A 27,982-nucleotide genomic window follows, 5' to 3' on the forward strand; every position below is an offset into this window, starting at 1 on the left:
TCACAGGCCCAGCCGCTCCGCGGCATGTGGGGTCTTCCCAGACCGGGGCACAAACCTGTGTCCCCTGCATCGGCAGGTGGACTCTCAACCACTGCGCCACCAGGGAAGCCCCAAAATATACTTCATTTTTATATATTTAACACACTTCCATTAATACTGATTACTTTCTGTATTTTGAAAACTTTGTGATCAAATTAAAGACAGTGCTGAAATTCTAAGCTGCAAGAATCTGCCCACTCAGAATTTACATATACCATATTATCTACAATTTATTACAGGATGAAGCAAGATATCTATATCATATGTATGTGTATATATAATTCTTAATATAACATGTATTTCTTTAGTTCTATAAAAAACTACATTTAGTAAACGAGTCAAAATAAAAATTTAATTTTTAATAACAAAAATGTAAAGTAAAAACTGTTTTATTCTACCCTTTACAAGTATAAAATATTATTACTGATATACCATATGTCAAAACTATAACCCTAATATGTCATCAGGAGTAAACAAGCTTAAAGGTCTTCTAAATCAGTATCAAGGGCCAGTTTCTTATCTTACATGTAAATGTTTCTCATTTTCAATATAAATAAAAATGTTTACAGATCCAACTACCCTGTTTATTAGTCTCAGACAAGTCTGATGTTTGACAAATCAGCTTAGCAGGAAAAAAGAATATAAATCATGGATGTGAGTCATTCAAAATCTCTAAGAAAATAATCTTATCAGAGAACATCATATAAGCTAATAAAATCTGAATAGAAATTAAGAAAGTGGGTATCAAAATGATGTAAGAATATTTAGAGATATTCATATAATAATTACCTGAAATTGTATTTATCAATACTGAAAAGACACTTAAAATTCAGTACCCATTGCTTATATTTCCTTAATAAGATTAAAATCAACCTAGACTTTCCAATTTACCATACTCTTCAGGAGTTATAGTTGTTAGTTCCGAGAACAAAACTATATTCTTATGTCACTAGTTTGTTCAACCTCAGAGTACTAGTAAGGGGCTTAACATGCACCTAATGGAGTACAGGGATCTTATTTCCTGATTAGCAGTTTCTACTGGGAATATGAATCTTCCTAATGTATATAGAACAGATTTTGCTCCTGTCTAATTAGGTAGGCCAGGAGTAAGCCTAGGGCAGGGGTCAGCAAACTTTTTCTGTAAAGGGGCAGAGTACAAATATTTTGGCTTTGCAGGTCATATGATCTCTGTGGCAACTACTCAACTCCATATAGCATGAAAGCAATCATAGACAATACATAAATGAATAGGTATGGCTGTGCTCCAATAAAACTTTATTAATAGGAATAGGCAGTAGACCAGATTTAGTCCATGGGCAGTTTGCCAACCTCTGGCCTAGGGTATCTGAACATTTGTTTTACATTGTGATTAGTGATACAGCATTAATTTTAAAGTTCTACTTTAACCATATGAAAATGGTATTTTAATACAAATGTCTTATACCTACAATGACCACATATCCTAGATTTGGGGGGATAGTTCTAACTTTGTGTAATTTTATCCTTATTAATAATAACCATATATCTCCATTTGGGGTTTTAAAAAAATAGTTTCCCTATATACAGACACCTATCAAAATAATCCCTTAATACATAACTTCCACCTTTCAAAAACCTGGTACCTGCAAATATTTACAAATAGTGTATTGCAAAGTACTGTAAAGCTAAACTTACCCTTTGGGTAGCATAAGATGGCTTTTTCTTCTTTTCGACTGTATAAAGACTGATTTCTATGTCACCTTTAGCAGTTCGACATTCTTCCTGAACCCTAATAACATATCAAAGGTCAAAGTAACAGAAAATCATCAAAGAGCAAACCAATGGTTTATTTATTATTAGAGAAATGCAAATCAAAACTACAATGAGGTATCACCTCACACCAGTTAGAATGGGCATCGTCAGAAAATCTACAAACAACAAATGCTGGAGAGGGTGTGGAGAAAAGGGAACCCTCTTGCACTGTTGGTGGGAATGTAAATTGATACAGTCACTATGGAGAACACTATGGAGGTTCCTTAATAAAATAAAAATAGAATTACCATATGATCCAGCAATCCCACTACTGGGCATATACCCAGAGAAAACCATAATTCAAAAAGACACATGCACTCCAATGTTCATTGCAGCACTATTTACAATATCCAGGTCATGGAAGCAACCTAAATGCCCATCGACAGACAAATGGATAAAGAAGATGTGGTACATATATATAATGGAATATTATTCAGCTATAAAAAGGAATGAAATTGGGTCATTTGTTGAGACATGGATGGATCTAGAGACTGTCATACAGAGTGAAATAAGTCAGAAAGAGAAAAACAAATATCGTATATTAACGCATATATGTGGAACCTAGAAAAATGGTACAGATGAACTGGTTTGCAGGGCAGAAATTGAGACACAGATGTAGAGAACAAACGTATGGACACCAAAGGGGGAAAGCGGCGGGGGTGGTGGGGGTGGGGGTGTGATGAATTGGGAGATTGGGATTGACATGTATACAGTGATGTGTATAAAATTGATGACTAATAAGAACTTCCTGTATAAAAAAAATAAAATAAAATTCAAAAATTCAAAATAAATAGATAACAAAAACACTTCTAAATATAAAATTGGACATTTAAACCATTTTAGGTATGTAACTCAGTGGTATTAATAACATTTACAATGTTGTGTAACCATCATCACTATTTCTAAAACTTTTTCATCACTCCAAACATAAACTTTGTAACCATTAAGCAATAACTCTTTATTTCTCCTTTCACCAGCCCCTGCTAACCTCTAATCTACTTTATGTCTCTATGAATTTGCCTACTCTAGATATTTCATGTAAGTGGAATTATACACTATTTGCCCTTTTGTGTCTGGCTGATTTCACTAAGCATTATGTTTTCCATGTTTATCCATGTTATAGCAAGTATCAGAAGTTTTTATGGCTGAATTATATTCCAGTGTATGTATATATCACACTTTACTTATCCATTCATCTGTTGACAGACACTTGGATTGTTTCTACAATTCAGCTATTATGAAATAATGCTACAATAAACATTGGCATACAAGTATCTGAGTCCCTGTTTTCAATTCTACTTCTAACGTTTTGAACAGAGAATTATTTCATATTGTTCTACTGCCGGGGGGTAGCATTCAGTTCATATATTAGCTATGTCTCCCTTTTCTTATTACTGCTAAAGAAAGAAAAGGTGAAACCAAATTAATTTTGCTACTTGTTGGCTCAGCTGGTAAAAAGGTTTTGCTAGGAAGATATCATGATTTGAATGGATTTTCTATGTTCTCTGTCAATGTCCTTTCTGTTTTCCAAATCTATTTCTAGTTGCTGTGCATTATCTGGAGTCAATATTACAGTAAATGTTAAGGTTTACAAATAAGGATAGGGATTCTAAGTTTGAAATTCATCCTAATGAAATCCTTTCATCCAAAGAAGTCTACTTAAATGATATTTCTAAATATATGCTAAGCACTGGGTCTACTACATACCTATACTGCACTCCCAAACTGCTCCAATTCTGAGTTTCCTCAGAACAACTGTTGAATATTGGGTCCATGTATCACTGACATATTTAATCACATATGGCCTCATGTTCTTACTTAATAGTATTTTTTCATATCTTCTAACCTAGACTATAAATTCAAAGAAGACAGAGATTATGTTTTTTCATTTTTCAGTATTCCCCAAAACATTTACCACAAAGCTAAGCAAATTTAAGATAATCTTTAAATAGTTATGGAACGAACTAATGAAATAATGTGGAAAAACTAATGCATGGCTCAGCTAAATTAAAGAAAAACACCTTAGTTATTAGCCTAACATAGTACATTTTATTTTATTTTATTTTATTTTATTTTATTTATTTATTTTTTTAGTACATTTTATTTTTTAACATCTTTATTGGAGTATAATTGCTTTACAACAGTGTGTTGGTTTCTGCTTTATAACAAAGTGAATCAGCTATATGTATACATATATCACCATATCTCCTCCCTCTGGTGTCTCCCTCCCACCCTCCCTATCCCACCCCTCTAGGTGGTCACAAAGCACAAGCTGATCTCCCTGTGCTATGCGGCTGCTTCCCACTAGCTATCTATTTTACATTTGGTACTGTATATAAGTTGATGCCACTCTCTCACTTCGTCCCAGCTTACCCTTCTCCCTCCCCATGTCAAGTCCATTCTCCACATCTGTGTCTTTACTCCTGTCTTGGCCCTAGGTTCTTCAGAACCATTTTTGTTTTTTTTTTAGATTCCATATATATGTGTTAACATATGGTATTTGTTTTTCTCTTTCTGACTTACTTCACTCTGTATGACAGACTCTAGGTCCATCCACCTCACTACAAATAACTCAATTTTGTTTCTTTTTATGGCTGAGTAATATTCCATTGTATATATGTGCCACATCTTCTTCATCCATTCATCTGTCGATGGACACTTAGGTTGCTTCCATGTCCTGGCTACTGTAAATAGTGCTGCAATGAACATTGTGGTACATGACTCTTTTTGAATTATGGTTTTCTCAGGGTATATGCCCAGTAGTGGGATTGCTGGGTCGTATGGTAGCTTTATTTTTAGTTTTTTAAGGAAACTCCATACTGTTCTCAATAGTGGCTGTATCAATTTACATTCCCACCAACAGTGCAAGAGGGTTCCCTTTTCTCCACACTCTCTCCAGCATTTATTGTTTGTAGATTTTTTGATGATGGCGATTCTAACTGGTGGGAGATGATACCTCACTGAAGTTTTGATTTGCATTTCTCTACCTCACTGAAGTTTTGATTTGCATTTCTCTAATGATTAGTGATGTTGAGCATTCTTTCATGTGTTTCTTGGCAATCTGTATATCTTCTTTGGGCAAATGTCTATTTAGGTCTTCTGACCATTTTTGGGTTGGGTTGTTTGTTTTTTTGATATTTAGCTGCATGAGCTGCTTGTAAATTTTGGAGATTAATCCTTTGTCAGTTCCATCATTTGCAAATATTTTCTCCCATTCTGAGGGTTGTCTTTTCAACTTGTTTATGGTTTCCTTTGCTGTGCAAAAGCTTTTAAGTTTCATTAGGTCCCATTTGTTTATTTTTGTTTTTATTTCCATTTCTCTAGGAGGTGGGTCAAAAAGAGTACATTTTAATTTACTTACTCAAAAAGAATGTTACCATACTGACTCACCTACTAACTCCATTATTTAGTTCATTGACCACCACTCTTCTGCTCCATGCCATGAGATCTCTTTCAGTGGCCATCTGGCTTCTAGGAGCATTGTTATGCATTTGTCGGACACCTTCAATTTGACCACTACGTCGGAGTCCAATGTTTGGGGAAGAAGATATGTCCATATTTGGATTTCTCAGAGCTAAAACAAAAACAAAGGAAGGCACCACTCTCTCAGCAAAGGCACCAAACTTTTCCAGATTAGAGCTCTAAATAAAATAGGAGATTCAAAGACAGTACTGCTGGACAATATTGCTATCCCTTTTTTATACATTTTCTGTACCCCCTTTATGTTTTTTACAGTCTTATAGATAAAGAGGCACTCAATAAATGTTTACTGTCTCTATAGCTCTTTTAATTTTTTCCAGAGGACTTTCACATCTGTCATCTACTAAATGCTCAGTAAATACAAAAGGTGTATTTAACATATTTGGTAGATTCATAAATGTTATTAGTACTAGTTCAGAAAGCAGCTTTTTAATCTAAATTCTACCTTTATTTAGCCCATGAAAAGGTTTTTGAATAGAACTCCAATAAAGCTTTCAAAAATAGTACGAAAAAAATATTAAAAAAATTTTAAACTATCAAAATTTCATTTTCAAAATTGATAAGGAGTGAAAGAAAGGGGAAATAAGCAATAGAAATTTTACTTTTGTTTTTAATCCTCCAGTAAGGTCCCTGTTTATTTTTGTTGTAATTGCAAATAAAACAAAAGTGGAAACTGAAACATTGAACTGTTAAAATAAGCACCAGGAAAAAAAAACAAAAACAAATGAACATTGCAAAGAGAAGTCATTGGGGTCCCTTTGACTAACAGCATTTCAAATCTAACCACAGAAACCTAGCATTGAAATTACTGACCTCTAAATCAGGGTTCTAAGCAATTTTTATGTCTTAGGAACAAAAGGCCTGGATATATAAGATTATCAGCCCACTTCTTATCTTGTTCCAGGTTAAGGAAAGCTTATCTGAGCTAGGTGCTCCAAATGACATGAACAAAGAATGTTTTTATTTTAATTTTATGGGATACTAAAGAAATGAGCAAATGAGTAAAAGATCCTGTGAATCACCTCAAATTTAAATCACCTTATTCAGTTCTGTGGACTCCAAAATGTCACAGTACCCAAATAAATGACCTCACTTATGTAAATATAAAAAGAAACACATTTGCCAAAATCCCATATGAGGACTGCATTTTAAACAGAACTAATAGTTCTTGATAAAAGTAAAACTGACATAGGCTAAGATTATATAAAACTCAGATGCATAGACACACTTCATGTAAAGTGAAGGAAGACATACAATAGATTGGAATAATACTGGTAATTAGAATCAAACTTGTCAAAGTCAATTAAAAAGTTGTATCTGGGGCTTCCCTAGTGGTGCAGTGGTTGAGAGTCCATCTGCCGATGCAGGGGACGAGGGTTCGTGCCCTGGTCCGGGAAGATCCCACATGCCGCAGGGCGGCTGGGCCCGTGAGCCATGGCCGCTGAGCCTGCGTGTCCGGAGCCTGTGCTCCGCAACGGGAGAGGCCACAATAGTGAGAGGCCCACGTACCACAAAAAAGAAAAAAAAAAAAGAAGAAGTTGTATCTGTATTCCCTAAGAAGAGGGCTTCTTGTCTTCCAGTGTATTTTTGTAAACTCGAGAGACAGATGATATGTTGCTTCCTTTTCAACAAAGGAGGGCAAATTATTTTGGTATTAATTTTTAAATTTAAAGTGGCTTTAATTTTGAAAACTTTTAGGTTGGTTCCCCTAGAAGGGGCTGGACTTATTGTAGCACCTTGCTTATTAGAACAAAAGTAAAGACTGCAAATACTTAACTGAGTTAACAGAAAACAGTATATTAAAATACACCATCTGTGGGCTTCCCTGGTGGCACAGTGGTTAGGAATCCGCCTGCCAATGCAGGGGATGCGTGTTCGAGCCCTGGTCCAGGAGGATCCCACATGCCACGGAGCAACTAAGCCTACAACTGCTGAGCCTGCGCTCTAGAGCCTGTGAACCACAGCTGCTGAGGCCACATGCCACAACTACTGAGGCCCGCACGCCTAGGCCCCGTGCTCCGGAACACAAGAAGCCACCGTAATGAGAAGCCCGCGCACTGCAATGAAGAGTAGCCCCAGCTCACTGCAACTAGAGAAAACCTGCACGTGGCAATGAAGACCCATCACAGCCAAAAATAAATAAATGAAATAAATTTATAAAAACAAAATAGGGGCCCTCCCACCGCTATTGTGCTGGGGAAGATGTAGCAGCCTCTTCTCCGAGCCACCCCTTTGCCTCCGGACTTCTCTGGGGCCAGCAGCCGGCCGACCTGGGGCCCGGGGCCGCGGGCTCAGCCGACTACCATGGGCTCTGTGTCAAACCAGCAGTTTGCAGGTGGCGGCCGGAGGAGGCGCAGGAGGACGCGGCCTGGGCGGCCGAGGAGCCGCAGCTGCTGCACGGAGTCGGCATCTGTAAGTGGTTCAACGTGCGCATGGGATTTGGCTTCCTGTCTATGACTGCCCGCGCCGGGGTCGCACTCGACCCCCCAGTGGATGTCTTTGTGCACCAGAGTAAGCTGCACATGGAGGGCTTCCGGAGCCTGAAGGAGGGTGAGGCCGTAGAGTTCACCTTTAAGAAGTCTGCCAAGGGCCTGGAATCTATCCGAGTCACCGGCCCTAGTGGGGTGTTCTGTATTGGGAGTGAGAGGCGGCCCAAAGGGAAGAACATGCAGAAACGCAGATCAAAGGGAGACAGGTGCTACAACTGTGGAGGTCTAGACCATCATGCCAAGGAATGCAAACTGCCACCCCAGCCCAAGAAGTGGCACTTCTGCCAGAGCATCAACCATATGGTAGCCTTGTGTCCACTGAAGGCCCAGCAAGCTCCCAGGGAAAGCCAGCCTACTTTCGGGAGGAGGAAGAAGAGATCCATAGCCCTGCCATGCTCCCAGAGGCCCAGAATTGAGCCACAGTGGGTGGGGGCTATCCGTTTGTGATCAGAAAGTTTTGAGGAACAGGCATCAATCGGCAGAGTGGAGAAAGTGGGGACAGGGTGGGTAGGGGGCAGCTGGCACTGCCATATATCTCAGGCCGGGGGCCAAAGTGTCACCCCCTCTTCCCTCTTGGTGGGGGGAAGGGGTGAGGCAAAGAAACTCCAATCATGGTCTATCCAAATGCACGTGAGGGCTTTGGGGGGTAACCCTTCCTGCATGCTTTATCTGAGTCTCCACCCCCAGAATCTCCAGCTTTTGAAAGTGGCCTGGATAGGGAAGTTGTTTTACTCTTCAAGAAGGATATGGAATAATATTTCCCGTGCCAGAGTGAAAAGATTAAGCATGAGACCAGATTGATGGACCCAACCCACAAGCCACTACATTCTGTGGGAGGAAATATCTCAGGGGTAAGGCAGGGTTTTCCACATCTTGTCTGCTCACAACCTCCTCCTGGGAGAGAGTGCTGAGAGAACTGTCCCAAGCAGTGGGTTGTGATGATGGGCAAAAGGGGAGTTGAGGGAACAGCTGCAGACCTGCTGCTTCTAAGCTCACTGCCACCCCATTCTGGGCCAATACAATTTTATTTATTTGCTCCCTTGGATTACTGTACCTTGGGTCCCACTTTCTTCAGGATGCCAACTACACTAGCTGTGTGCGAATGACGTATCTTGTGCATTTTAACTTTTTTTTCATAATATAAATATTCTGGTTTTGTATTTTTGTGTATTTTAATCTAAGGCCCTCATTCCTGCACTGTGTTCTCAGGTACGTGAGCAATCTCAGAGATAAGTCGGCAGCAGCTCCGGGTCTGCACAGCAGGAATACTTTTTGTTGCTCTATCACCAGAGAGAACAACTATTTGGAGCGTATAGCCTATTGAACTACCTCATTTTTGCCAATTAAAGCTGGCTTTTCTGCCACAGTGTCCTCTTGAAACCCCTCCATCTTCAATGTTTCATGGGAGACTAGGTTTTAACTGGGTTGCCCCATGGCTTGGTCTCCTTCTACTGAAAGATTAGAAATTGGTCTGAACAGAAAAAAGGTGGTACAGAGAGGTTAGGAGAGGCTGGGCCAGGTAAAAGGTGCAGAGAGAGGAAGCCAAGATTAGGCAGAGGTCATCTGTATGTGTGATAAAGGATTCCTGTTCCAGACCTCTAATCCCAGGGCATAGGACTTGTTTTACATACCAGGTCCATCCTTCAGTGGATTGGGCTAGGCCTAACATACACAACAGGGTATATTGTATGTGTTTTTGTGAAAACTGTGAGTTGGTAAGGACAGGTTTTAAGAATGATGCCTCTGTACCCATCTTGAGCTGCCCAGGGATGGATATATGAAGCAAGGACAAGATCCTTAATCTTTAACAATTCTGGACTTTTCCTCCTTGGTTTCCAGAGAGACCATCAGTGATGGCTTCTTTGTGGTTCCCAGAGCCAGTGTCCTGCCCTGCTGCAGCAGTAATTAGTGTCATGGTAGCTAAAGGAGAAAAGGGGGTTTCGTTTACATGCTGTGAGATCACTGCAAACCTACCTCACTGTGTTGTAACGGGGCAAATGCAATAGAATGCATTGGGTGATGTGTGTCTGATCCCCTCTAGTTATTGTATTTGTCTGGACTTTGTAGGACTTCACAAGTAGCTGATTTGGTGATTGCTAGGTGGCCTAGTTTGTGTAAATATAATGTGTTGGTCTTCTCCATGTTCTTTTGGGGTTTTATTGTTTACAAACTTTTTATATTGAGAAAAATAGCCAAAGCATCTTTGACAAAAGGTCTGCACCAGCCAAAAAGATCTGAAACATAAACTTGGCGGCCCCTCTTCTTGAAGTGGGAGATCTTGAACTACACTTTCTTTTGTGTTCCCCTTCCCTGTTTCCTATTTCGAACAAGATCTTCTGTCCTAAAAACTGTATTCCTACCCCCTCTTCTTTCCCCCTTCGTGCCCTCCCCAAAAATAGTCCATACACCTATACGTTTAATTTGTGGGGTGTCTGTGATTAAATGATTTCTGCAAAAATCCTGAAGAAGCTAAGAACTCACCATCCATCCCTTGTTCTCAATCTCCTGAGTCATGACCATTCCTTGATTTGATTCATGCCAAACAGACTGCTGTCCTTGGATGGATTAAAACCTACTTTAATCTCTAATCCTGGGGTAGAGAGGAGCAACGAGGGGGCCTTCCATGTAGAAAGTGGTGTTGGGAGACCACAAAAGGAAAGATGAATGTATAGCCAAGTCACTCAGGAACTTTTATGCAGGTGCAAGAAACTTATGTCAAAGTGGCCACAAAATTGTTTAATAGGAAACGGACGAATGTAACTCCATGTTTACTGCTAGAAACCAAAACTTTGTGTGAAATCTTGAATTTATGGGGAGGGAGTGAGGGTAGAAAAGCATGTACCTGTTCTTCATCCCTTCCCCTCATTACTGAACTGCAGGAGACTGAGCCCCCTTGGGCTTTGGCGACCCCATCTGGGCAGTGTTTATTTGTTGGTTGATTTTGCTGTGCCAGGTACTTCCTTTCCCATTTGCTATCATTTTGTAACACACATGCTGACCCTTTCCCCTTCCCCTTCTTTTCCTTGGGAAAATACAATGAATAAAGACTTATTGGTACCGAAAAAAAAAAACAAAAAAACAAAATAAAATAAAATACACCATCTGTATTCCTTAGGAGATGCTAAATCACTTTAGCCCCAAATGATAGAGTATGGCACTTTAGTGTATCATATCACAACTGTAAATTAACAAAAATGTTGCTTTTATTTAAAAACCTAAAATGTTCCTCACATGTAATTACTTGGTACAAGTAAAATAATTAAAGTACATTCATCATACCTTTTACAAATATACACATACTTACCACCATTAGAAGAATATGATCTATTAAGTGGAAAATGTGGAACATCTCCTTCATTAATTAGCCTCAGATCTTGTTCTCTTTGTAACTCCCTGATTATTCCATCAAGAATGCTCTCATCTTGGTCATTGGTTTGTTGCCCAATTACCTGTTCTACTACTTCACCATCACCTTAATTGGACCAAAGATATAAAGCCACAAAATTATTTACATTTCAGTGTACCATAAATATAATAAAATCAAGCTTAATCTATAAGTTTCTAGACAAATATTTTTAAAGGGATTAAAATGAAAATAAAATGTATAGCAAACAAAGTATTTTTTAAAGAACTTTTAAATATGTCAGCTTGTGTGTTTAACTTAACCAATGTCCCCAAACTAGACATTATTATGAGAGCCTTCTCACCTTAAAGAAAAATTATTAAATTATTAACTTAAAAATTAATTTTCTCTATAGAATATTCCAAGCTAAAAGTTGGGAGTAGAGATTTGAGTAAGGTTTTAATAAGTTTAACTGAAAATACCAAAAATGCTTTGCATCTTTCGTGAGAATTTCCTTTCTGAGAAAAATCAATTATGGTCTTCCAAATATTGTCTCTTTTTTTTTTTAATTTTTTTTTAATTTTCTTTTGCGGTACGCGGGCCTCTCACTGTTGTGGCCTCTCCCGTTGCGGAGCACAGGCTCCGGATGAACAGGCCCGGCAGCCATGGCTCACGGGCCCAGCCACTCCGCGGCATGTGGGATCTTCCCGGACCGGGGCACGAACCCGTGTCCCCTGAACCGGCAGGCGGACTCTCAACCACTGCGCCACCAGGGAAGCCCCAAATATTGACTCTTTTTGATAAAGGAGTTCCCTGGTGGCCTAGTGGTTAGGATTCAGTGCTTTCACTGTGGAGGCCTGGGTTCAATTCCTGGTCGGGGAAACGTCTCGCATGCCGCATGGCACAGCCAAAATATATTAAAAAAAAAAAAAGGAAAAAAAATTCCATTTGCAAATAAATAACTCATTACCTCATACTTGGAAGAAAACCTACAAGTAACAAACTAAGGTATGAAGGCATTCTGGTGTGGGGGGTGGTGTGGAGGCAACATACCTAAGGGAAATATGCCAACCAGAAGAGTTGCTTTAATAGAGAATATCTTATTTCAATGTCTTTTTCTGCTACGTTGCCATCATGCATCACACTCATCACTGCTTCAGTATCCTCCAAGGTTGAGTGTTATTTAAACACTCAGCATCCCCCACCCCAAAACTCAATAATTCTTTACATTTCAAACATGAGGATGGGTAAACAGCCACTACCCAGTTTGTAGTTCTTGAAATTTCCTCTTCTTCAGTCCATTAACTATGTACTGTCAAATTAGAATACTAATATTATGAGCAGTGGAATTTCACCAATTATAAAATCTTGACACATTAAAGTTAGTACATTTAATCATCACTAGAAGCCAATACTACAAACAACAGGATCATACATATGTTCAGGGTTCTAAGAAAGCAGGTCAACACATTCTCTGTTTGAGTGTACTCTTGTTTGTCCTAGTCCATTTATCTGTGTCCAGGTGAGATAAACAGTGCAAAAGTACTCTGGTAAGATAAAAAGTTCTATGCAACTGAAAATTAATAAAGTATTAGGTAAAATATAGTATAACCTACTACATGGGGATATATTATATATATTAGAGTTTAGCATGGGCATATATTATAGAGAGAAAAGGAGCAAGTATAACATTTTACAAAATGTTTTAAATTTAATTTTGTAGAGAACATACCATTAGCCACATATCCCAGCTGTGGTATAAGCTGTTCATCTTTACAATTTTCCCGTCCTGGTACTAGCCTTTGGAATTTTGTGGGATGAGGATTTCCATCAACATCCACCAAGAATGGGGGAGGCATGAGATGAGGAGCTTGTTGGGTTTGTTCATCCAATACATAGTTGTTGGCATCACGGATAAGAGGTCGATAATCCGTATGGAAGAACATCTGATCTGGAATCTTTATGACAGATTTTTAGTATTTAATATGCACAGGAAATTTATAAATAAGCATTTATTTTCATTCCTAGAGCACATGTGTTTTTCAAATCAGATAATTTCTGCATTATCTTTATAGTCCTCTATAGTCATATGTTCCCTCTAAGTAGAAGTGAATCACCTAGATCATAATCCTATCTTTTCTCCACAAAACTCTACAATCTATATTACTTTCTGGCCCTCCAATATTGTATTTTTCCAATTAGGATAAGAAGAAGCAAAGCAACAACACAGTAGATAAAGTTAGTTACTTTTTAAGTTGCAAAAAAATACAAACTTTTATAACTATTTTTCTTGCTTATTTGTATTCAAATAAGAATAGATGGAGTATAATATAAATGGTGAGGCAGGTAAATATCAATTGCATGAAAGACACTCAAAGGTGATACAAGTATTGAGCTGAACTCAAAGATTCTAAGCTCTTTTCCAACTCCAAGATTCTATAATCTATCCTAAAGTCACAGCTACTAAAATATAAGAAACCAATTAAGTTAGCTTCCAAAGTATTTTAACAAGATCAATAATAGGTAAACTAGCCAAGCAAGAAAATAAGCATTCAGTCACCAGCTGTTTATTCCCAACTTAGGATAAGTAGAGGATGTAATCTGGTAAAATTGTTCTCTTATTACACCTAAAAGGCAGTACAGAGAATATGTTCTAAGCAAAAGGATTTCCTAATGAATTTTTTTTAATTTATTTTTAAATTTTATTTATTTATTTTTGGCTGCGTTGGGTCTTCATTGCTGTGTGCGGGCTTCTCATTGCGGTGGCTTCTCTCGTTGCAGAGCATGGGCTCTAGGTGCGCGGACTTCAGTAGTTGTGGCACGCAGGCTCAGTAGTTGTGGCTCAGGGGCTCTAGAGCACAGGCTTCAGTAGTTGTGGCGCATGGGCATAGTTGCTCCGTGGCATGTGGGATCTTCCCAGACCAGGGTTCGAACCCATGTCCCCTGCATTGGCAGGCGGATTCTTAACCACTGCACCACCAGGGAAGTCCCTCCTAATGAATTTTTATATCTACATCATCCTATATCTTAATAGTAATTTGAACTGCCAAGCTTTATGTTCTGTCAGTGATGAAAAATTTTACCAAAAAAGGTGACTTTGTTATTTTATATCTATTGACACAGAGTGACCTTATTAACTGGAATACTTCAAATAAAATTTATGAATGATACAATAAAAAATTGCAATCTACAACAAAAATTAAATATATTAACCTTTTCATAGTATTTACTGCATCCAAATCCAAAAAGCAGCAAATGCCCATGAGAATCAGTGCAGGCAAAATGGTTTCCATCTGGTGAAAATTTACAGTCAAACACTGCACCATGGCCTTGACCTTCAATCTGAAATTTAAAAAAGTCACTTTAAGTCATCTTAAGAGGTAATTTTAAAATAATAAGTGGTCAATAGCTTCTGCTTGCTAATATCTTGGATTCTGTGATGCATCAACATGCCAATGTACTCTCTGACTTCTGTAGCCAGAACCCTACTGTAATAGTAAAGCTCTAAAAGAAATTAGGGAGAATTTCGCAACAAACATTACTAGCAATGTCATTTCTGAAGAAGAACTGCATGAATGAGTGAGGAGAATAAAAAAGACCTAAACACAACCAAATTGACAAAGGCACTATCTCAGCAAAGTCAAGATATTATCTTCATATTTAAATTGTAATGCAAGTTTTAAAAGAACCATCCTAAAATTAAAGTACACAAATCAATCTCACTGACACAAGGCAGAGGGTTATTATTAACACTCTGAATCTGTATAAAGCCTATAAAAGGGAGCTCAAAGGTCAACAATTTAGAAACGTTTAGTCAGAACTATTCTTCAGAAAGGAACACTAAATATGGTGAATATGAGTATTCCCATCACCACAGGAGGGTGTTCTACTGGAAGAAGAGAATGGCTCACCATATTTTTCCATAGTTTGTATGAAATATATCTTAGAAGTATCCATATCTCCAATTCCATGTGTGCCAAACAGCTTTCTGATTACTAACTAAGCTATATGGGGCTTACCAGAGACAGATACAATACAGTTACTGTTGTGATTCATTAATTAGGATTATAGTTTAAACATTAACATTTTTTGTGATTTTGGTTAGTGTTAGCTCCAAATGCTTATTAAATTTGAGTTTCTAGAATTAAGAGCTTGGAACAAGAATTTGGAAGGTGCTAACACCACAATAACAGAGACACCCTGAAAGGCCTAATTCTCAACTGGCCTTACTCTTGGGTCTTGAGTCATTCTCTAAGTTATTACATGGATTTAAACAGATGACAAGAGGTTCCTTGGCACTAAGTATACTTTAATTACCAAGTTGTCACATAAGAGAAGTCTGTTTTAATATCAACTAAGCATAGATTTACCTTACCATGTTAAAATAATTCCGAATTTTGGTCCCCCGGTCAAGGTCCCAAATAAAAATGTTCCCATCATGACCTGCCGAAAGTATGATCTTTTGATCAAATGGATGTGCTTCCAAAACAAATACTTCATCATCATGTCCCTGTGACAAAATCAATGTTAAAAATGAAAAGCAACACTGAGTATCTGGCTTATTTGGTTAAAAGATCTCGGGAGTATGCTATCAATCTGATTCAGATGAATTCATGTATGCAAATTTAACAGCATTTACTACATGCATTCTATAAGAAACAGTTTAGAGTTCCTTATATATTTAAATGCTGATTTCATAAAATATTCAATAGAGAGAAGACCTGAAAAGGTGTTTAAAATAAAGACAGTCAAAATCAGTTACAGTTCATTAACCAGGTCCCTGAAGTGGAATTCTTATTTCTAGGACTCTGCTATTAAAAGGTTACAAAATATGTGACAAACAGAATCTTTTATTAACACCCAATTCTAACATAGTGATAACAGACAAACCTTCATTATTCTTCATCCAGCACTCTCTACCACTGGTATTCATATTGTATCGTGGGGGGCCCCATGATATATTCAAACAAGCTATAGTTTGTCCTTTTTACCTTTATCTATTTTATAGTTGAAGGTTTCATCTAATATGCTATCTGAAAAATGGGTTTGCTGCTAAAAAAAAAATAAGTTTGAAAACCAATGCTCATATGTTCCCCTGACAATAAATCAAGTAATATCAGTATCTCTATAGACCTAAGAACAGGAGTCTGCAAACTATAAACTTCAAGCCAAATCTAGCCCCGGGATGTTTCTGGACATACAGTCTGAGAGCTAAAAATGGTTTTTACATTTTTTAACAGGTTGTAAAAAATGAAAGAATATGCAACAGAGACCATATGTGACCTGCAAAGCCTAAAATATTTACTATATGGCCTCTTAAAGAAAAAGTTTGCCAAAACCTGATTTAGATCATTGTTGATTTTCCTAAACTCCTGACTGGAGAGTACATCTTTAACAATAGGCTCAAAGTCTTAGAAAAACATGCAGGACATCCTGAAATTGGATTTTACTTAGGAACACGTCAGCATATTACACATCAGGGGCTTCTAGAAATGATCATATATTGTGAACCTAAAAAGTGCATTTTATCCCAAATCATTGTATACAAAAATAGAATATCCTACCATATTACCATTATGGACAAAAATATAAAAGTAACTTCAGAATGGCTCAAAATGAAAAGTGGAAGATGAGGAGGTAAAATCCATTACAATAAATATCATCACAAAACTTTTTCCTAATGACTACCAAAGATCTTATTTATTTATCATAACAAAATCTCTTGCTGAATATCCAATTTGATATAGTAAATACTTTCTCAGTTTCCTAACCAGTAAATAATAAAATTACACTGTTAAACTCAAATGATAGTAATACAACTACATTAGTGTACATTAGGAAAGAGAGGCTTTTAAATAGGGGGTTGCATTTTTGGCCAAAATGACATAGTCACTGGGTCATGAGAAACAAAACCTAGTCAGCTTCAGTAATGTCTTAAGATTTATCACCTGCCCTATTTTTATTTATCAAGCACACCTCTATTTCCACCACTACCACACAATCCAAATTATCATCATGGCCCATCCTATCACAGAATCCTACAGTGTACCCAGAGTCATTCTTATCTCATTCCAATCTATTCTGTCTACTCTATTGCTAGAATTACAGGGTATTTTTCAAAAGCAATAGCAAAGGCATGCTATTCCTTTGCTTTTAAACCTTTTCATGGTATCCTGTTGGTCTCAGGATAGATCCTGCAAGACCTTGTATGGCCTGGACCCTGTCCATTTCTCCAGTCCTATGGGGTGACACTCTTTCTGCTCTCTGTGCTGTAGCCAAAAATTGGCTTTCTTTCTCCTCCTTTCTACCTCAAGACCTTTGTACATGCGTTTTCCTCTTCTTAGAGGGACCTTTCAACCTTCTCACATGTGTAATTTACCAAATATTTATTGACCACACTGAGACAGAAAATAAACAAACAAACACAATAAGAAAATATCAGGTAGTGATAAACACTATGATGAAAATAAAGCAAGACAATGACTGGGAGGCTACTCTAGATTGTTTGATCAGGGAAGGCCTTGTCAAGGAGGTGACATCTAGGTTGAGAGCTACAAATCTTAACCCAAACTTCACTTCCTCAGGAAGCTTTTTCTGAACCTGCCAGACCAGGTTTGGTCATCCTATTAGAAACTTGCTTTGCACTTTTCTTTCTTAGCATTTATTTATTAAATGCTTGTTTCTTTTTTAAAAATTTATTTATAAGCTGTAAACTCCAGGAGGATGGGGACCCTTTAATTTAACATTTACTCCTAACTCAACAGTTGGCACAGTGGATACTCAGTAAGTATTTGCTGAATGGAAGAACTTTACGTCCTAGTTAAGACCCTGACATACAAATTGTTAACACATAAAACATAAATTCTATACCAAAACTAAGCAGATTTGACTGTTACAAGGACTAAAAATAGTCTGTTCTAAAATTTCTTCATTAAAATTCACTGGAAACAGATGACCCATGAGTCAGCCCATGGGAAGTGTACCACTAAAGAGAACTCTAAATTAAGATATTTATTAAGACAGAATTTTATAAAACCAATGGCTACATCATGGCCTTTGAAGCTGTGATTTTTAGAGATAAAGACCTGCAGCCACTGGCCACATGTGGCTACTAAGCATCTGAAATGTGGCTAGTGCAAATTGAGATGTTCTATAATTGTAAAGTATACACTAGATTTCAAAGATTTAGTATGAAAAAATGTGAACAATTTCATTAATATGTCATATTAATTACATGTTCAAATGTTACTATTTTAGATATACTAGGTTAAATAAAATATATTAAAATTAATTTTACCTGTTACATTTTACTTTTTTATTGTGGCTACTAGGAAAATTAATATTATATACATGGCTCATATTATATTTTTATTGGACTGTGCTGACATAGACAAACATTTCCTAGTAAGTAATAAAGCAAACAGTATAGGTTTTTCCACACATATTAATAGAAACTTGTATCAGGGAACAGGGAGAGCCAGAATGAGATAAGTATTGATTTAACAGATAAAAGGAAGAATCTAAAACTCCCCTAACACAGTGTTAGGGTTTTACTTAGGAAGGAGGACTTGGGAGGTATATGAAAGATCAACTGCAAATCCTCCCAAAATTAAACTAATCTTTAGAAACCTCAGAGGTCTTAGAAAAGATTATCTCACATAGGCATCAAATAAGGATGATACTATGGCATACAACAAAGAAATGAGTCATGAGTATCGGTATCTAGTCCCTATCATTTACTACTGTGTAAACCATATGGCAATCACTTGGCCCTTCTGAAAGTACTTATGAATCGATAATTGAAGTAGATAGGAAATAGGCTTTTAAGTAGAGTTCAACTATGACAAATTCCTTTTTTTAAAAGAAAGAAGGAAAGACACCATTTTCTCCTACTTCTTCCTCTTACCTCTACTTCTTGCATAAACTAATCCCCAAAGGTAGAATACAGGTTACCCTTGTTAAAATAAAGTCAGCTCTACCCTTAAAACATTAACAACAAAAAAATCCCAATTCACGCTAAAAACAAAATAACTTACATACCCTTGACCACATATGATAACATAATGCGTAAATAAATATCAGACTTGGAAAGGATCTTAAGAAGTTTTCATACTTGCTTTTAGCAGCTACACCATGTGCCATCCCTATTTTGTTGATATGTCAACAGAGGTACCTTGAATAATTAATTCTCCAAAGGACAGTAAGCCATAGAAAGTAAACTAGAACACTTAAATTTCCTGTCTTCTAGAATAATGCCCTTTTTGACCATTTTAATTATTCCAAAAATAGAGTACTTACGGATAAAGTATGAAGAAGTTGGCCTGTGATAGAATTCCATACTTTCAAAAGGAAATTGTTCACTGCAGTAATAACTGTGGTGTCATAGCGATCCCAGGCCACCATAGTCACCTTAAGTTTAGTGACCTTGTCTTCTCCAGATGGCAAATTATTCCTAAACAAAATGATATCAGGTTCATAAATTTTGAACAAAGGTGCATCTAACAGAGCAAATTATGGCAAAAATCTCTCCAGGAGCATGCAACTTTTTAAATTAAAAACTCCTAAACTATACTTTTAACTATTAATGAAATAAAATAATAAGAGTAACACATAGGGTAATACCCATAAGCTTATTTTAGGGAGAAAAAAACCCACAAAATGACAAAAATTTTGTAGTTAGTTACATGAGAACGAGAACAAAAAAGTGAAATTAGAAAGGAATCTGCAGATACCTTGAAAAATAAAGTACAAGGTTAGATTGGCTACCAGAAAATATGAAGAAACCATATAATGGACATTTTATTCTTAAATATTCATTTTTGAAACTAAAAGGTCTTATAAAAAAGCAGTAAGAAATTCAGTAACTTTTGCTTTAATTGAATGACATTGTCAGTAACTGACTATGACCACAAAGTTGGTTCTATATTGTTATTAATGGGAAGATAATTAATTTCCCGGTCATACCCTAAAGGAATTGCAGTATCCTAAAGAGGAATTATATATCTTCCAATGAACAGTGAAGATGATGAAACAGAATTCTGATTAATTGTATTTATAATGTCAAGTAGGAATGTTAGCAATATGAAACATAAAGGTATCCTCAGTAAGTCAGAGAAATATCTAAACATACGATGACATTTAATAGGGGCAATCCTCAAAGTAGAAAATAGTATAAATAGATATAAAAAATGACTCATACTAAATCAGGGCAGAGAATGATTATATGGGCATTAGTAAAGCACAGAGACCTTTGGATCACAAGAGACCAGAATTTTCAATGAGTCAGCTATGTTCCTATCATCCAATCTGTCCACCAACAGCAAAAGGCAATAGTGCTTAGAGACTATATACAGATGCAAACTTCACATCTACCAATTAACTCCAAATTAAAAAGATATTTATTTTCATAAGTAAATAGAATTCAATAATGTAAAACATACTATACCATATGAGAACCACTAAAATATCTAACATCCAATCTTACCCAGTCATTTTAGTAGCCATATCTAGCACTATACTCTTCCACTCTTGTTGCTGATATTGCCAAATTCTTGCCGTTCCATCTCTACTTCCACTAACAAATCTTAAACTGCAAAGAAACAGTTAAAATATCCTTATTACCTCCCTCTAAAATGGAAATCACTATTTTTCTAATTATAAAAGTAATACATTCATCCTCATATACTTCTGCGGAGAATAAAAATGGTACACTTTGTAAAACAGTTTGGCAGTTCCTCAAAATGATAAACAGTACCATATGACTCAGTAATTCTACTCCCCCATAAATATACAAGAGCAATGAAAACATAAGTCCACACAAAAACTTGTACACGAATATTCATGACATTATTCATTATATGCCAAAAAGTGGTGACAACCCAAATGTCGATCAACTGATAAATGGATAAACAAATTGTCGTATATCCATACAATTGAATACTGGACAGCCACAAAAAGGACTCCAATTCTTATACATGCTCCAACATGGATGAATCTTGAAAACATTATGCTAAGTGGAAAAAGTCACAAAAGACCAAATATTGTATGAGTCCATTAATATGAAACATCCAGAATAGGCAAATCTATAAAAACAAAAAAGTGGATTAATGGTTGTTCAGAGCTGAGGGTGGAGGTGTAAAAAGATTGGGGATTGAAAGCTAAAGGGTATAATATGGGAATTCTTTTTAGGGTGATGACAATGTTCTAGGGATATGAATTAAGAGATACAAACTACTATGTATAAAACAGATAAGCAACAAGGATATAGTGTACAGCATGAAGAAATATAGCCATTATTTTGTAATAACCTTAAATGGAGTATAATCTATAAAAATATTGAATCACTATGTTGCACACCTGAAACTAATACAGTATTATAAATTAAATATACTTCAATTAAAAAATAATAAAATAAAATTGATCGTAGTGAAGGTTGCACAACCCTGTGAATATACTAAAAACATTGAATTTTATGTGGAATATATCTCAATAAAACTGTTATAAAAATACATTCATTAACCTATAAATCTATCACTGTTCATAATTTAGTTTCCATTCTTTCAGACTTTATTAAAGACATATATATATACTTAGATATTCCCCCTATGGAAAATAGAATTACACTACATATAATGTTTTATAATGTTTTTCTTTAAGTGTACAGTTTGACCCCTGAACAATGTAGGGATTAGAGGCACCGACCCCCACACTGCCACACAATCAAAACTTTGCGTGTATATTTTGACTCCCCCAAAGTTAAATACTATTAGCCTACTGTTGACCAGAATTACCAATAACATAAACACTTGACTAACACTTATTTTGTGTGTTATATGTGTATCTACATATATTTTATACAATCATGACATACCTTTCTCTTAATTTTTTTGATATTTCTAGGCTACATGGTTTGTCTGAGTTTTTTCAAATTGTCACAAATCTCCAATACTTTCTCTAATGTATTTATTGAAAAACAATCTGCATAAGTGGACCTGCACAGTTCAAACCTATGCTTTTCAAGGGTCAACTGTATTTTGTAGATATATTTCTATGTTTACAAATATAAAAACTACCATCACTTTCAATAAATATTCAACAATACGGATGTATCAAAATTTATTTAATCAACCTCCTAATGATGAATATTTTTACTGTTTCCAGTCTTTGCCATTATAAATAATGTGATGAATATCTCTATACACATCTTTGTAAAACCTTATATATATATCTTTGCTGAGTCAAAGGGTAGGCACATTTTCTTTTTTAAAGAAAGAAAAGCTTTATTCTGTCTCAACTTCAGGTTTGGCCACAGAGGCACACACTGGGAGCTGTCAAATCAATGACATTTTCCTAGTATAACAGTATAAAGGACTCTTTCATGAAGAATTTATACTCTCTTCCTGAATCTTTTCTCCCTTATATTCCCCCTTCAGGGTAGGCACATTTTGAAAGCTTTTGACATACTGCCAAATTATTTCCCTGAAAAGTTTTTTTAAAAACAATTTACAGTATCATCAAGGCTGTGGGGGAGTGTCTATTTTCCCTAAACCCTTGTCAATATCGGGTGTTATCATTCTTCAATATCTTGTCATTCTGAAAGAAAAAAATTGTTACTGTTATTCTAAATTGTATTTCTCTGATTATTAGTAAAATTGGACATCTTTTGATGTATTTACTGGCCACATAACTAATTAAGATAAAATAATGCTTCTCATTTAAGGAAAAAGGCAAAGAATTAAAAAATTCATATACTCCTAGAATGAAAGAATAGTAGCTGTACAAACCTTCCAGCGTATAGCTCAGTAGGGTGCAATAAACCAACTTAAAAAATATTTTAAGGATTTTTCATTCCTAATAAAAACATCACTCTTTGTGGACCATCATTATTTACTCTCGCATTTAACAAAGATGAACACATTCATCATAGTAATCACCCAGTGTTTGAAAAATATTTAATAATAAAACATGGTCACCCATATAAAGTCTTTATAGACAGATAAGGATACAAATTTATGCTAAGTGGTTGAATTTTTAAATCTATTCTAGGTCAATTTCTAGGCCAGGGCAGAAGATTATCACCTTCTGGGGACCAGACATTTGAGAGGGTACATGAATACCTGTATATAATTTCTGAGTTTACAGACATAGGAAATTGTGTATCATATGAGTAGTAAAGACAGTAAGCGATACAGATGCTCAAAGGAAGAAAAGACAGCTAAAATCTCAAGCAGTCAGGAAAGGCTTCAGGTAGGGTATGAACCTTAAAAGGAAGATAGAACTTAGAGAAGAAAAAGAGACAGGAGGGAGAAGGAAAATAAAAAGGAAGGAGAGCAGAAGGGAGAGGGAGGACATAGGTGGGATAGAAAAGGAGTGAAAGGAAGTAGGGTATGATTATTTCTGGTGTGAGGTAAAGTATAAGTGAAAGAATGGATAACAGAATGTATATGGGATGTAATAATAATGATGACTAAATCAATTGGGCTGGATCTAAGTATTTAAATGGGTAATAGTAGATAAGAAAAGAATGTAGGTCTAAGTCAAGTTGAAGAGAATTCTGAATGCCAGGCTAAAACATTTGAGTTCTATAAACAAAGAGAAAACACTAAAGATTTCTGAACAGGGCAATGTTCATCTGACAGAGATGGACAAGATACATTTAGAAGGGAAAAGAAAACTGAAGGTAATGGGTCAAATAATGGAATTCTTGACTAAGATGGGTGATAACAGAAATGGAAAAAGGAAAATCACTAATAAAGGAAGAACTGATAGACTATGGCTACTACTTAGATGGGAGCTTAGAAGAGCTGGGGTAAGCATGTCATCAAAGACAGACAAGGGCTTTCAGCCTAAGTGACTGGACAGAAAAAAAAATGTAGTAGAAGTAGTGTTTTCTGAAGAAATACAGGTAAAATATGTGAAACATCTGTTTATATAGATATGTACTACATAGTTACCTGTCTCCATTGTTACAGAACTGAACAGCAACAACCTTGTCCTAAAACATAAAACAACAGATTTTTGGTTAGAATTAATTTATTTTTGAAATGAATAAAGTACTCTTTCCGTCATATTCACATATGAATGTATCATGGAGTAGATTTTTTAATGCTATAATTTTCTTTAAAAAAACCCTCTAATTTTCTTTAAAAAATTAATGAAGGCTGAAACAATACATTAACTAAGGAGGAATACTTATCAGCAGTAATTTGAGACAAACCAGACATAAGCAAACCTGTTTCTAAACCATAATCTCAAGAGACAGATAGTTCTGAATAGATGATAGTTTATTATATTCCCCATAATAAGACAGCACACTAATCTAAAACGCCAACTTAAAAAAAATTCATTTAATAGTAGTTGAATTAAATTCCTCACTTAACGTTTTTTTTTAATTTTAGAAAACAAATCAATAATGTCCTGTTTCTTACATGGTTTATTTAATTATTTTACAATGAATTCATTTGACCATCTTTAGGTTCTATAATTTAGATACTGTTGTTTGAACCTTCCTTTACAATGACTAAACTATACTTTTACAAATATGATGTGCATTGTAGTGATTATATTATAGTAATATACCTTCAAATGTTGTAAACATTTTGACAAACCACAATTATTGAACTACATTTGAACTTAATTTTTTAATTTTTTTTTATTTGAACTTAATTTTTAATTAAAAGCTCAGATATTAAATGTCTTCGTATTTATTTTTTCATTTTAAAAACGTATTAAACCGTCTTCATACGTTCAGACGTATCTGTGATTCACACTGTTCCATGATTTCACTGAGTATTTATCTGACAGATTCGGGATTCTCACTGCCAGTTGCAATAACTGATTTTAGATGTTCTGGAAGGACATCTTACTTTCAATGACTAACAGCCGCCACTGATTTCAACAGGGAATGTTTAAGTCTTCTGATTTTTTCTTAGCTGGGCCCTTGCCAAAAAAACCCTACCAATCAGTTTTTCTTCATCTTTCCCCCCCTCAATTATTTCCCATTCATTTATTACCTCCTCCTCTCTCAGCTCTCAATAAATTTGACTGCACTGTATACACACCTTGCTTGGGTGGTAACTGTAAAGATGCCTCCTTTGTGTGCTCTAGCACAAGTGGATTTTTCCCACTGGATAGTCTCAGATTGAGATCTTTATATATTTCCTAAGTTTTTCTCTTTCACAATTTACATAATATTCCAGGATTTTAGTATCTAGGAATAAGTAACAGCAAGGTGAGAGCTCAGCTAGGTTCAGTAACTTTTCATAAGGAGAATATCCAATTATGTTTATATGGTAAGACAAAAGCAGGAGGCTGTTTCCAAAAGCTCAAGGAAAAGGTTTCTAACAGGGGTCTCTTTTACTACAAATTTCAGGAACATGATTGATTCTGGAACTCACAAAATATCTTTTTTTAAAAGTCATCTTTCAGGGAAATTATGTGTGTTTTATTGATATGTACTAATACTATTCCAAATAAAGGGTCAATAGTAGTAGGAACAGTAACAGTAAGACTTGTAAAGCTGAGTACTTTCAAATGCTGACTATGCAGCTTTGACAATGAGGAACATGAGATATACAGTGAGCTGAAACAGAAATACTCCCATATTCAACAGTAAATAATTACCTGGAGAAGGTAAGGAAATAAACAGAAGGAAGAAGTGAAAGGTACACAGGGATATGAATAAACAGTAGTGGCTCCAAGATTCCTGAAAATGTCACAGGAGAGTGGAAAGAGCTTGGGAGGAAAAATGCCAGGCACCAATGGCTGTCACCCCAGCATAAAATTGTCCCCTGTATGGAAGGATGTTTTTGATAACTAAATGGGATTAGATTTCAGGAGTCTGATGGCATTCTCAAAATAATCAAACTAAGATCAATGAGCTAAATTCAGTAAAAAGAATTTTTTCCTAAGACATACTGTAATGTGTCTTTTAATAAGTGTATAGGCTTCGAAGTAACACTTATATAATTAATAAAATAAAGCAAGCTAGAAGAGGATTTTTGTAAATTATTACTGTAATATATATTTTTCCCTTCCCATACAGTCAGATAGAAATTGTCTTAAATACTACAACCATACTAAATCCAGAATTTCACACTGATCTTCATTACTAAAGAGACATCTTACCATATAGGTTTCAGTACCAATCTATATTAAATTAGGGTAGAGATCGGAAAAAAAGAAATAAAACCAATTTTCCAGGGGTGTTTAAAAAGAAAGCAACATATTTATGTTTCTCATTTTGTTCTTACCGTATGTGACTCTAATTCAGCAATTTTCTCAGGGATCTCAGAACCCAAATAATATATTCTAATCACATGGTCGGTGCTACCTGTTGTAATGAACATACCACCTAGAGGATTAAAAAACAAACAAACATTGTACCAAAGAATTTTAAAAACCCTCTGATGGCTTCCTTAGTTATACATTACCTTGCTAATTAAAAAGCCTTCAAGAAACATAAGGTTATTTTCTAACCATTAAAGACATATTAACATTTCTGAGGAAAAATAAGTAAAATTCAAGAAAAACAAGAGGAATATTTAAAGAACAACTATACCATTCACCCAACAAAAATCCACCAACTATACACTAAATACAGGCCTTTGGATCATAAACATTAAAAGCGTTGAGGAATTCGTTTCTTCATATTTTATGTAAAAACATAATGTTCCAAAATTATTTATAAAATAACCTATATCTACAATTCTCTGTATAGTGGCTACAGTAGTTGAGTGTGAAAACTCAGCAGCTTTTGGGATGATGAAAAAAATTCTAGAGATGGATGGTGGTAATGTATGTAGAACAATGTGAATATACTTAATGCCACAGAACTGTACACTTAAAAAAAGTTCTTAAAATGGTAAATTTCGTGTTATATTTTACCACAACAAAAAAGAAAAGGTTAACCAGCACATAATCCTTAGCAGTAGAAAAGCACTGTTTACATACTGTGAACATGTCTTCTACATGGAGCCACTGTACATGTTTTCTGAAAAGTCAGGGCAGGATTTTAGTGTTGAATTGTGTATGAGTATTGGGGGAAGGCTGTACTTTTTACCAACTAAATTCTGTATTATATAAAAACATATTAATTGTAAATAAGAAAACAACTCAAAATCTATTACATGTTAATTAGAGTCTACAAAGGTCTGTCTATTATAACATATGGTTCGCATTTTTAGCATGTTTCCATTAATTCTCAAACATATGCATTTTTTCTCCACAAAATTAAAAAATATTTTACAGTTGAAAAATCTTTTATAACTGGATTATTCAATATTTTAGATACTCAAAACATTCAATTTTTACACATACCAGAGCTGAAAGATGAACAAGATATCTGAACTCCAGGTCTAGATCTCTCAGTAAATTTCACTGGGCGATCTCTAAGAGAAAAGTAAAATGTTTTTATTTTTCATCATGTTCATTTAATGTGCAAGAATTTTAGCACACTGCTAGATATTGACAGATTTATCATCAATATTATAGAAACCACAAAACTGAAGTAGTAAGTACTATTCCCATTATTGAAGTTAAAAATACATTTAAACTTACAAATATACTTTATGCTATCAGTATAATTATGTTAGCTTTACAAAGAAATTACCATGTTACTTACTACCATCATGAAGAAAGGTTCAAAGTGTTCTTACCAGAGTAAGAAATGAAACAAATACTCCTTATCAAAATTTTGTGTATAAATTAAATAGTCTCTTCAACATTGGTTTCATAAAAAAATTATTCTAAAATCTCTAACATCTAATTGAAGTAGGTATGGATATGTACATACACACTCATACATATATAAATTTATATACTTACATACATGGACTATCAA

General features: G+C 35.5%; 2 protein-coding genes across 5 annotated transcripts in view; one reads left to right on the top strand and one right to left on the bottom strand.

Annotated features, from left to right (window-relative positions):
- Positions 1–27,982, bottom strand: part of BRWD3 (bromodomain and WD repeat domain containing 3) — a 125,295-nt gene that overhangs the window by 48,380 nt on the left and 48,933 nt on the right. For 3 of the 4 annotated variants that reach the window (XM_079911620.1, XM_079911619.1, XM_079911617.1), the window contains exons 10-20: positions 27,460–27,530; positions 26,394–26,494; positions 24,096–24,136; positions 20,627–20,731; positions 19,441–19,594; positions 15,518–15,652; positions 14,356–14,484; positions 12,875–13,100; positions 11,104–11,271; positions 5,221–5,404; positions 1,714–1,807 (exon numbers count right to left, since the gene is read on the bottom strand). In XM_079911620.1, coding sequence (XP_079767746.1) covers positions 1,714–1,807; positions 5,221–5,404; positions 11,104–11,271; positions 12,875–13,100; positions 14,356–14,484; positions 15,518–15,652; positions 19,441–19,594; positions 20,627–20,731; positions 24,096–24,136; positions 26,394–26,494; positions 27,460–27,530 — 1,408 coding nt within the window. The remainder of the gene's footprint in view (positions 1–1,713; positions 1,808–5,220; positions 5,405–11,103; positions 11,272–12,874; positions 13,101–14,355; positions 14,485–15,517; positions 15,653–19,440; positions 19,595–20,626; positions 20,732–24,095; positions 24,137–26,393; positions 26,495–27,459; positions 27,531–27,982) is intronic. The other variant, XM_079911618.1, reaches the window with a different exon arrangement.
- On the top strand, positions 7,615–8,215 carry LOC307180953 (protein lin-28 homolog A-like; the record flags this gene model as incomplete). Its single annotated transcript, XM_079911621.1, is given in 3 exon segments — positions 7,615–7,648; positions 7,651–8,135; positions 8,138–8,215. Coding segments are annotated over 3 exon segments (597 nt in total).

Source organism: Stenella coeruleoalba (genome assembly GCF_951394435.1).
Source record: "Stenella coeruleoalba genome assembly, chromosome: X".
Lineage (NCBI taxonomy): Eukaryota > Metazoa > Chordata > Mammalia > Artiodactyla > Delphinidae > Stenella > Stenella coeruleoalba.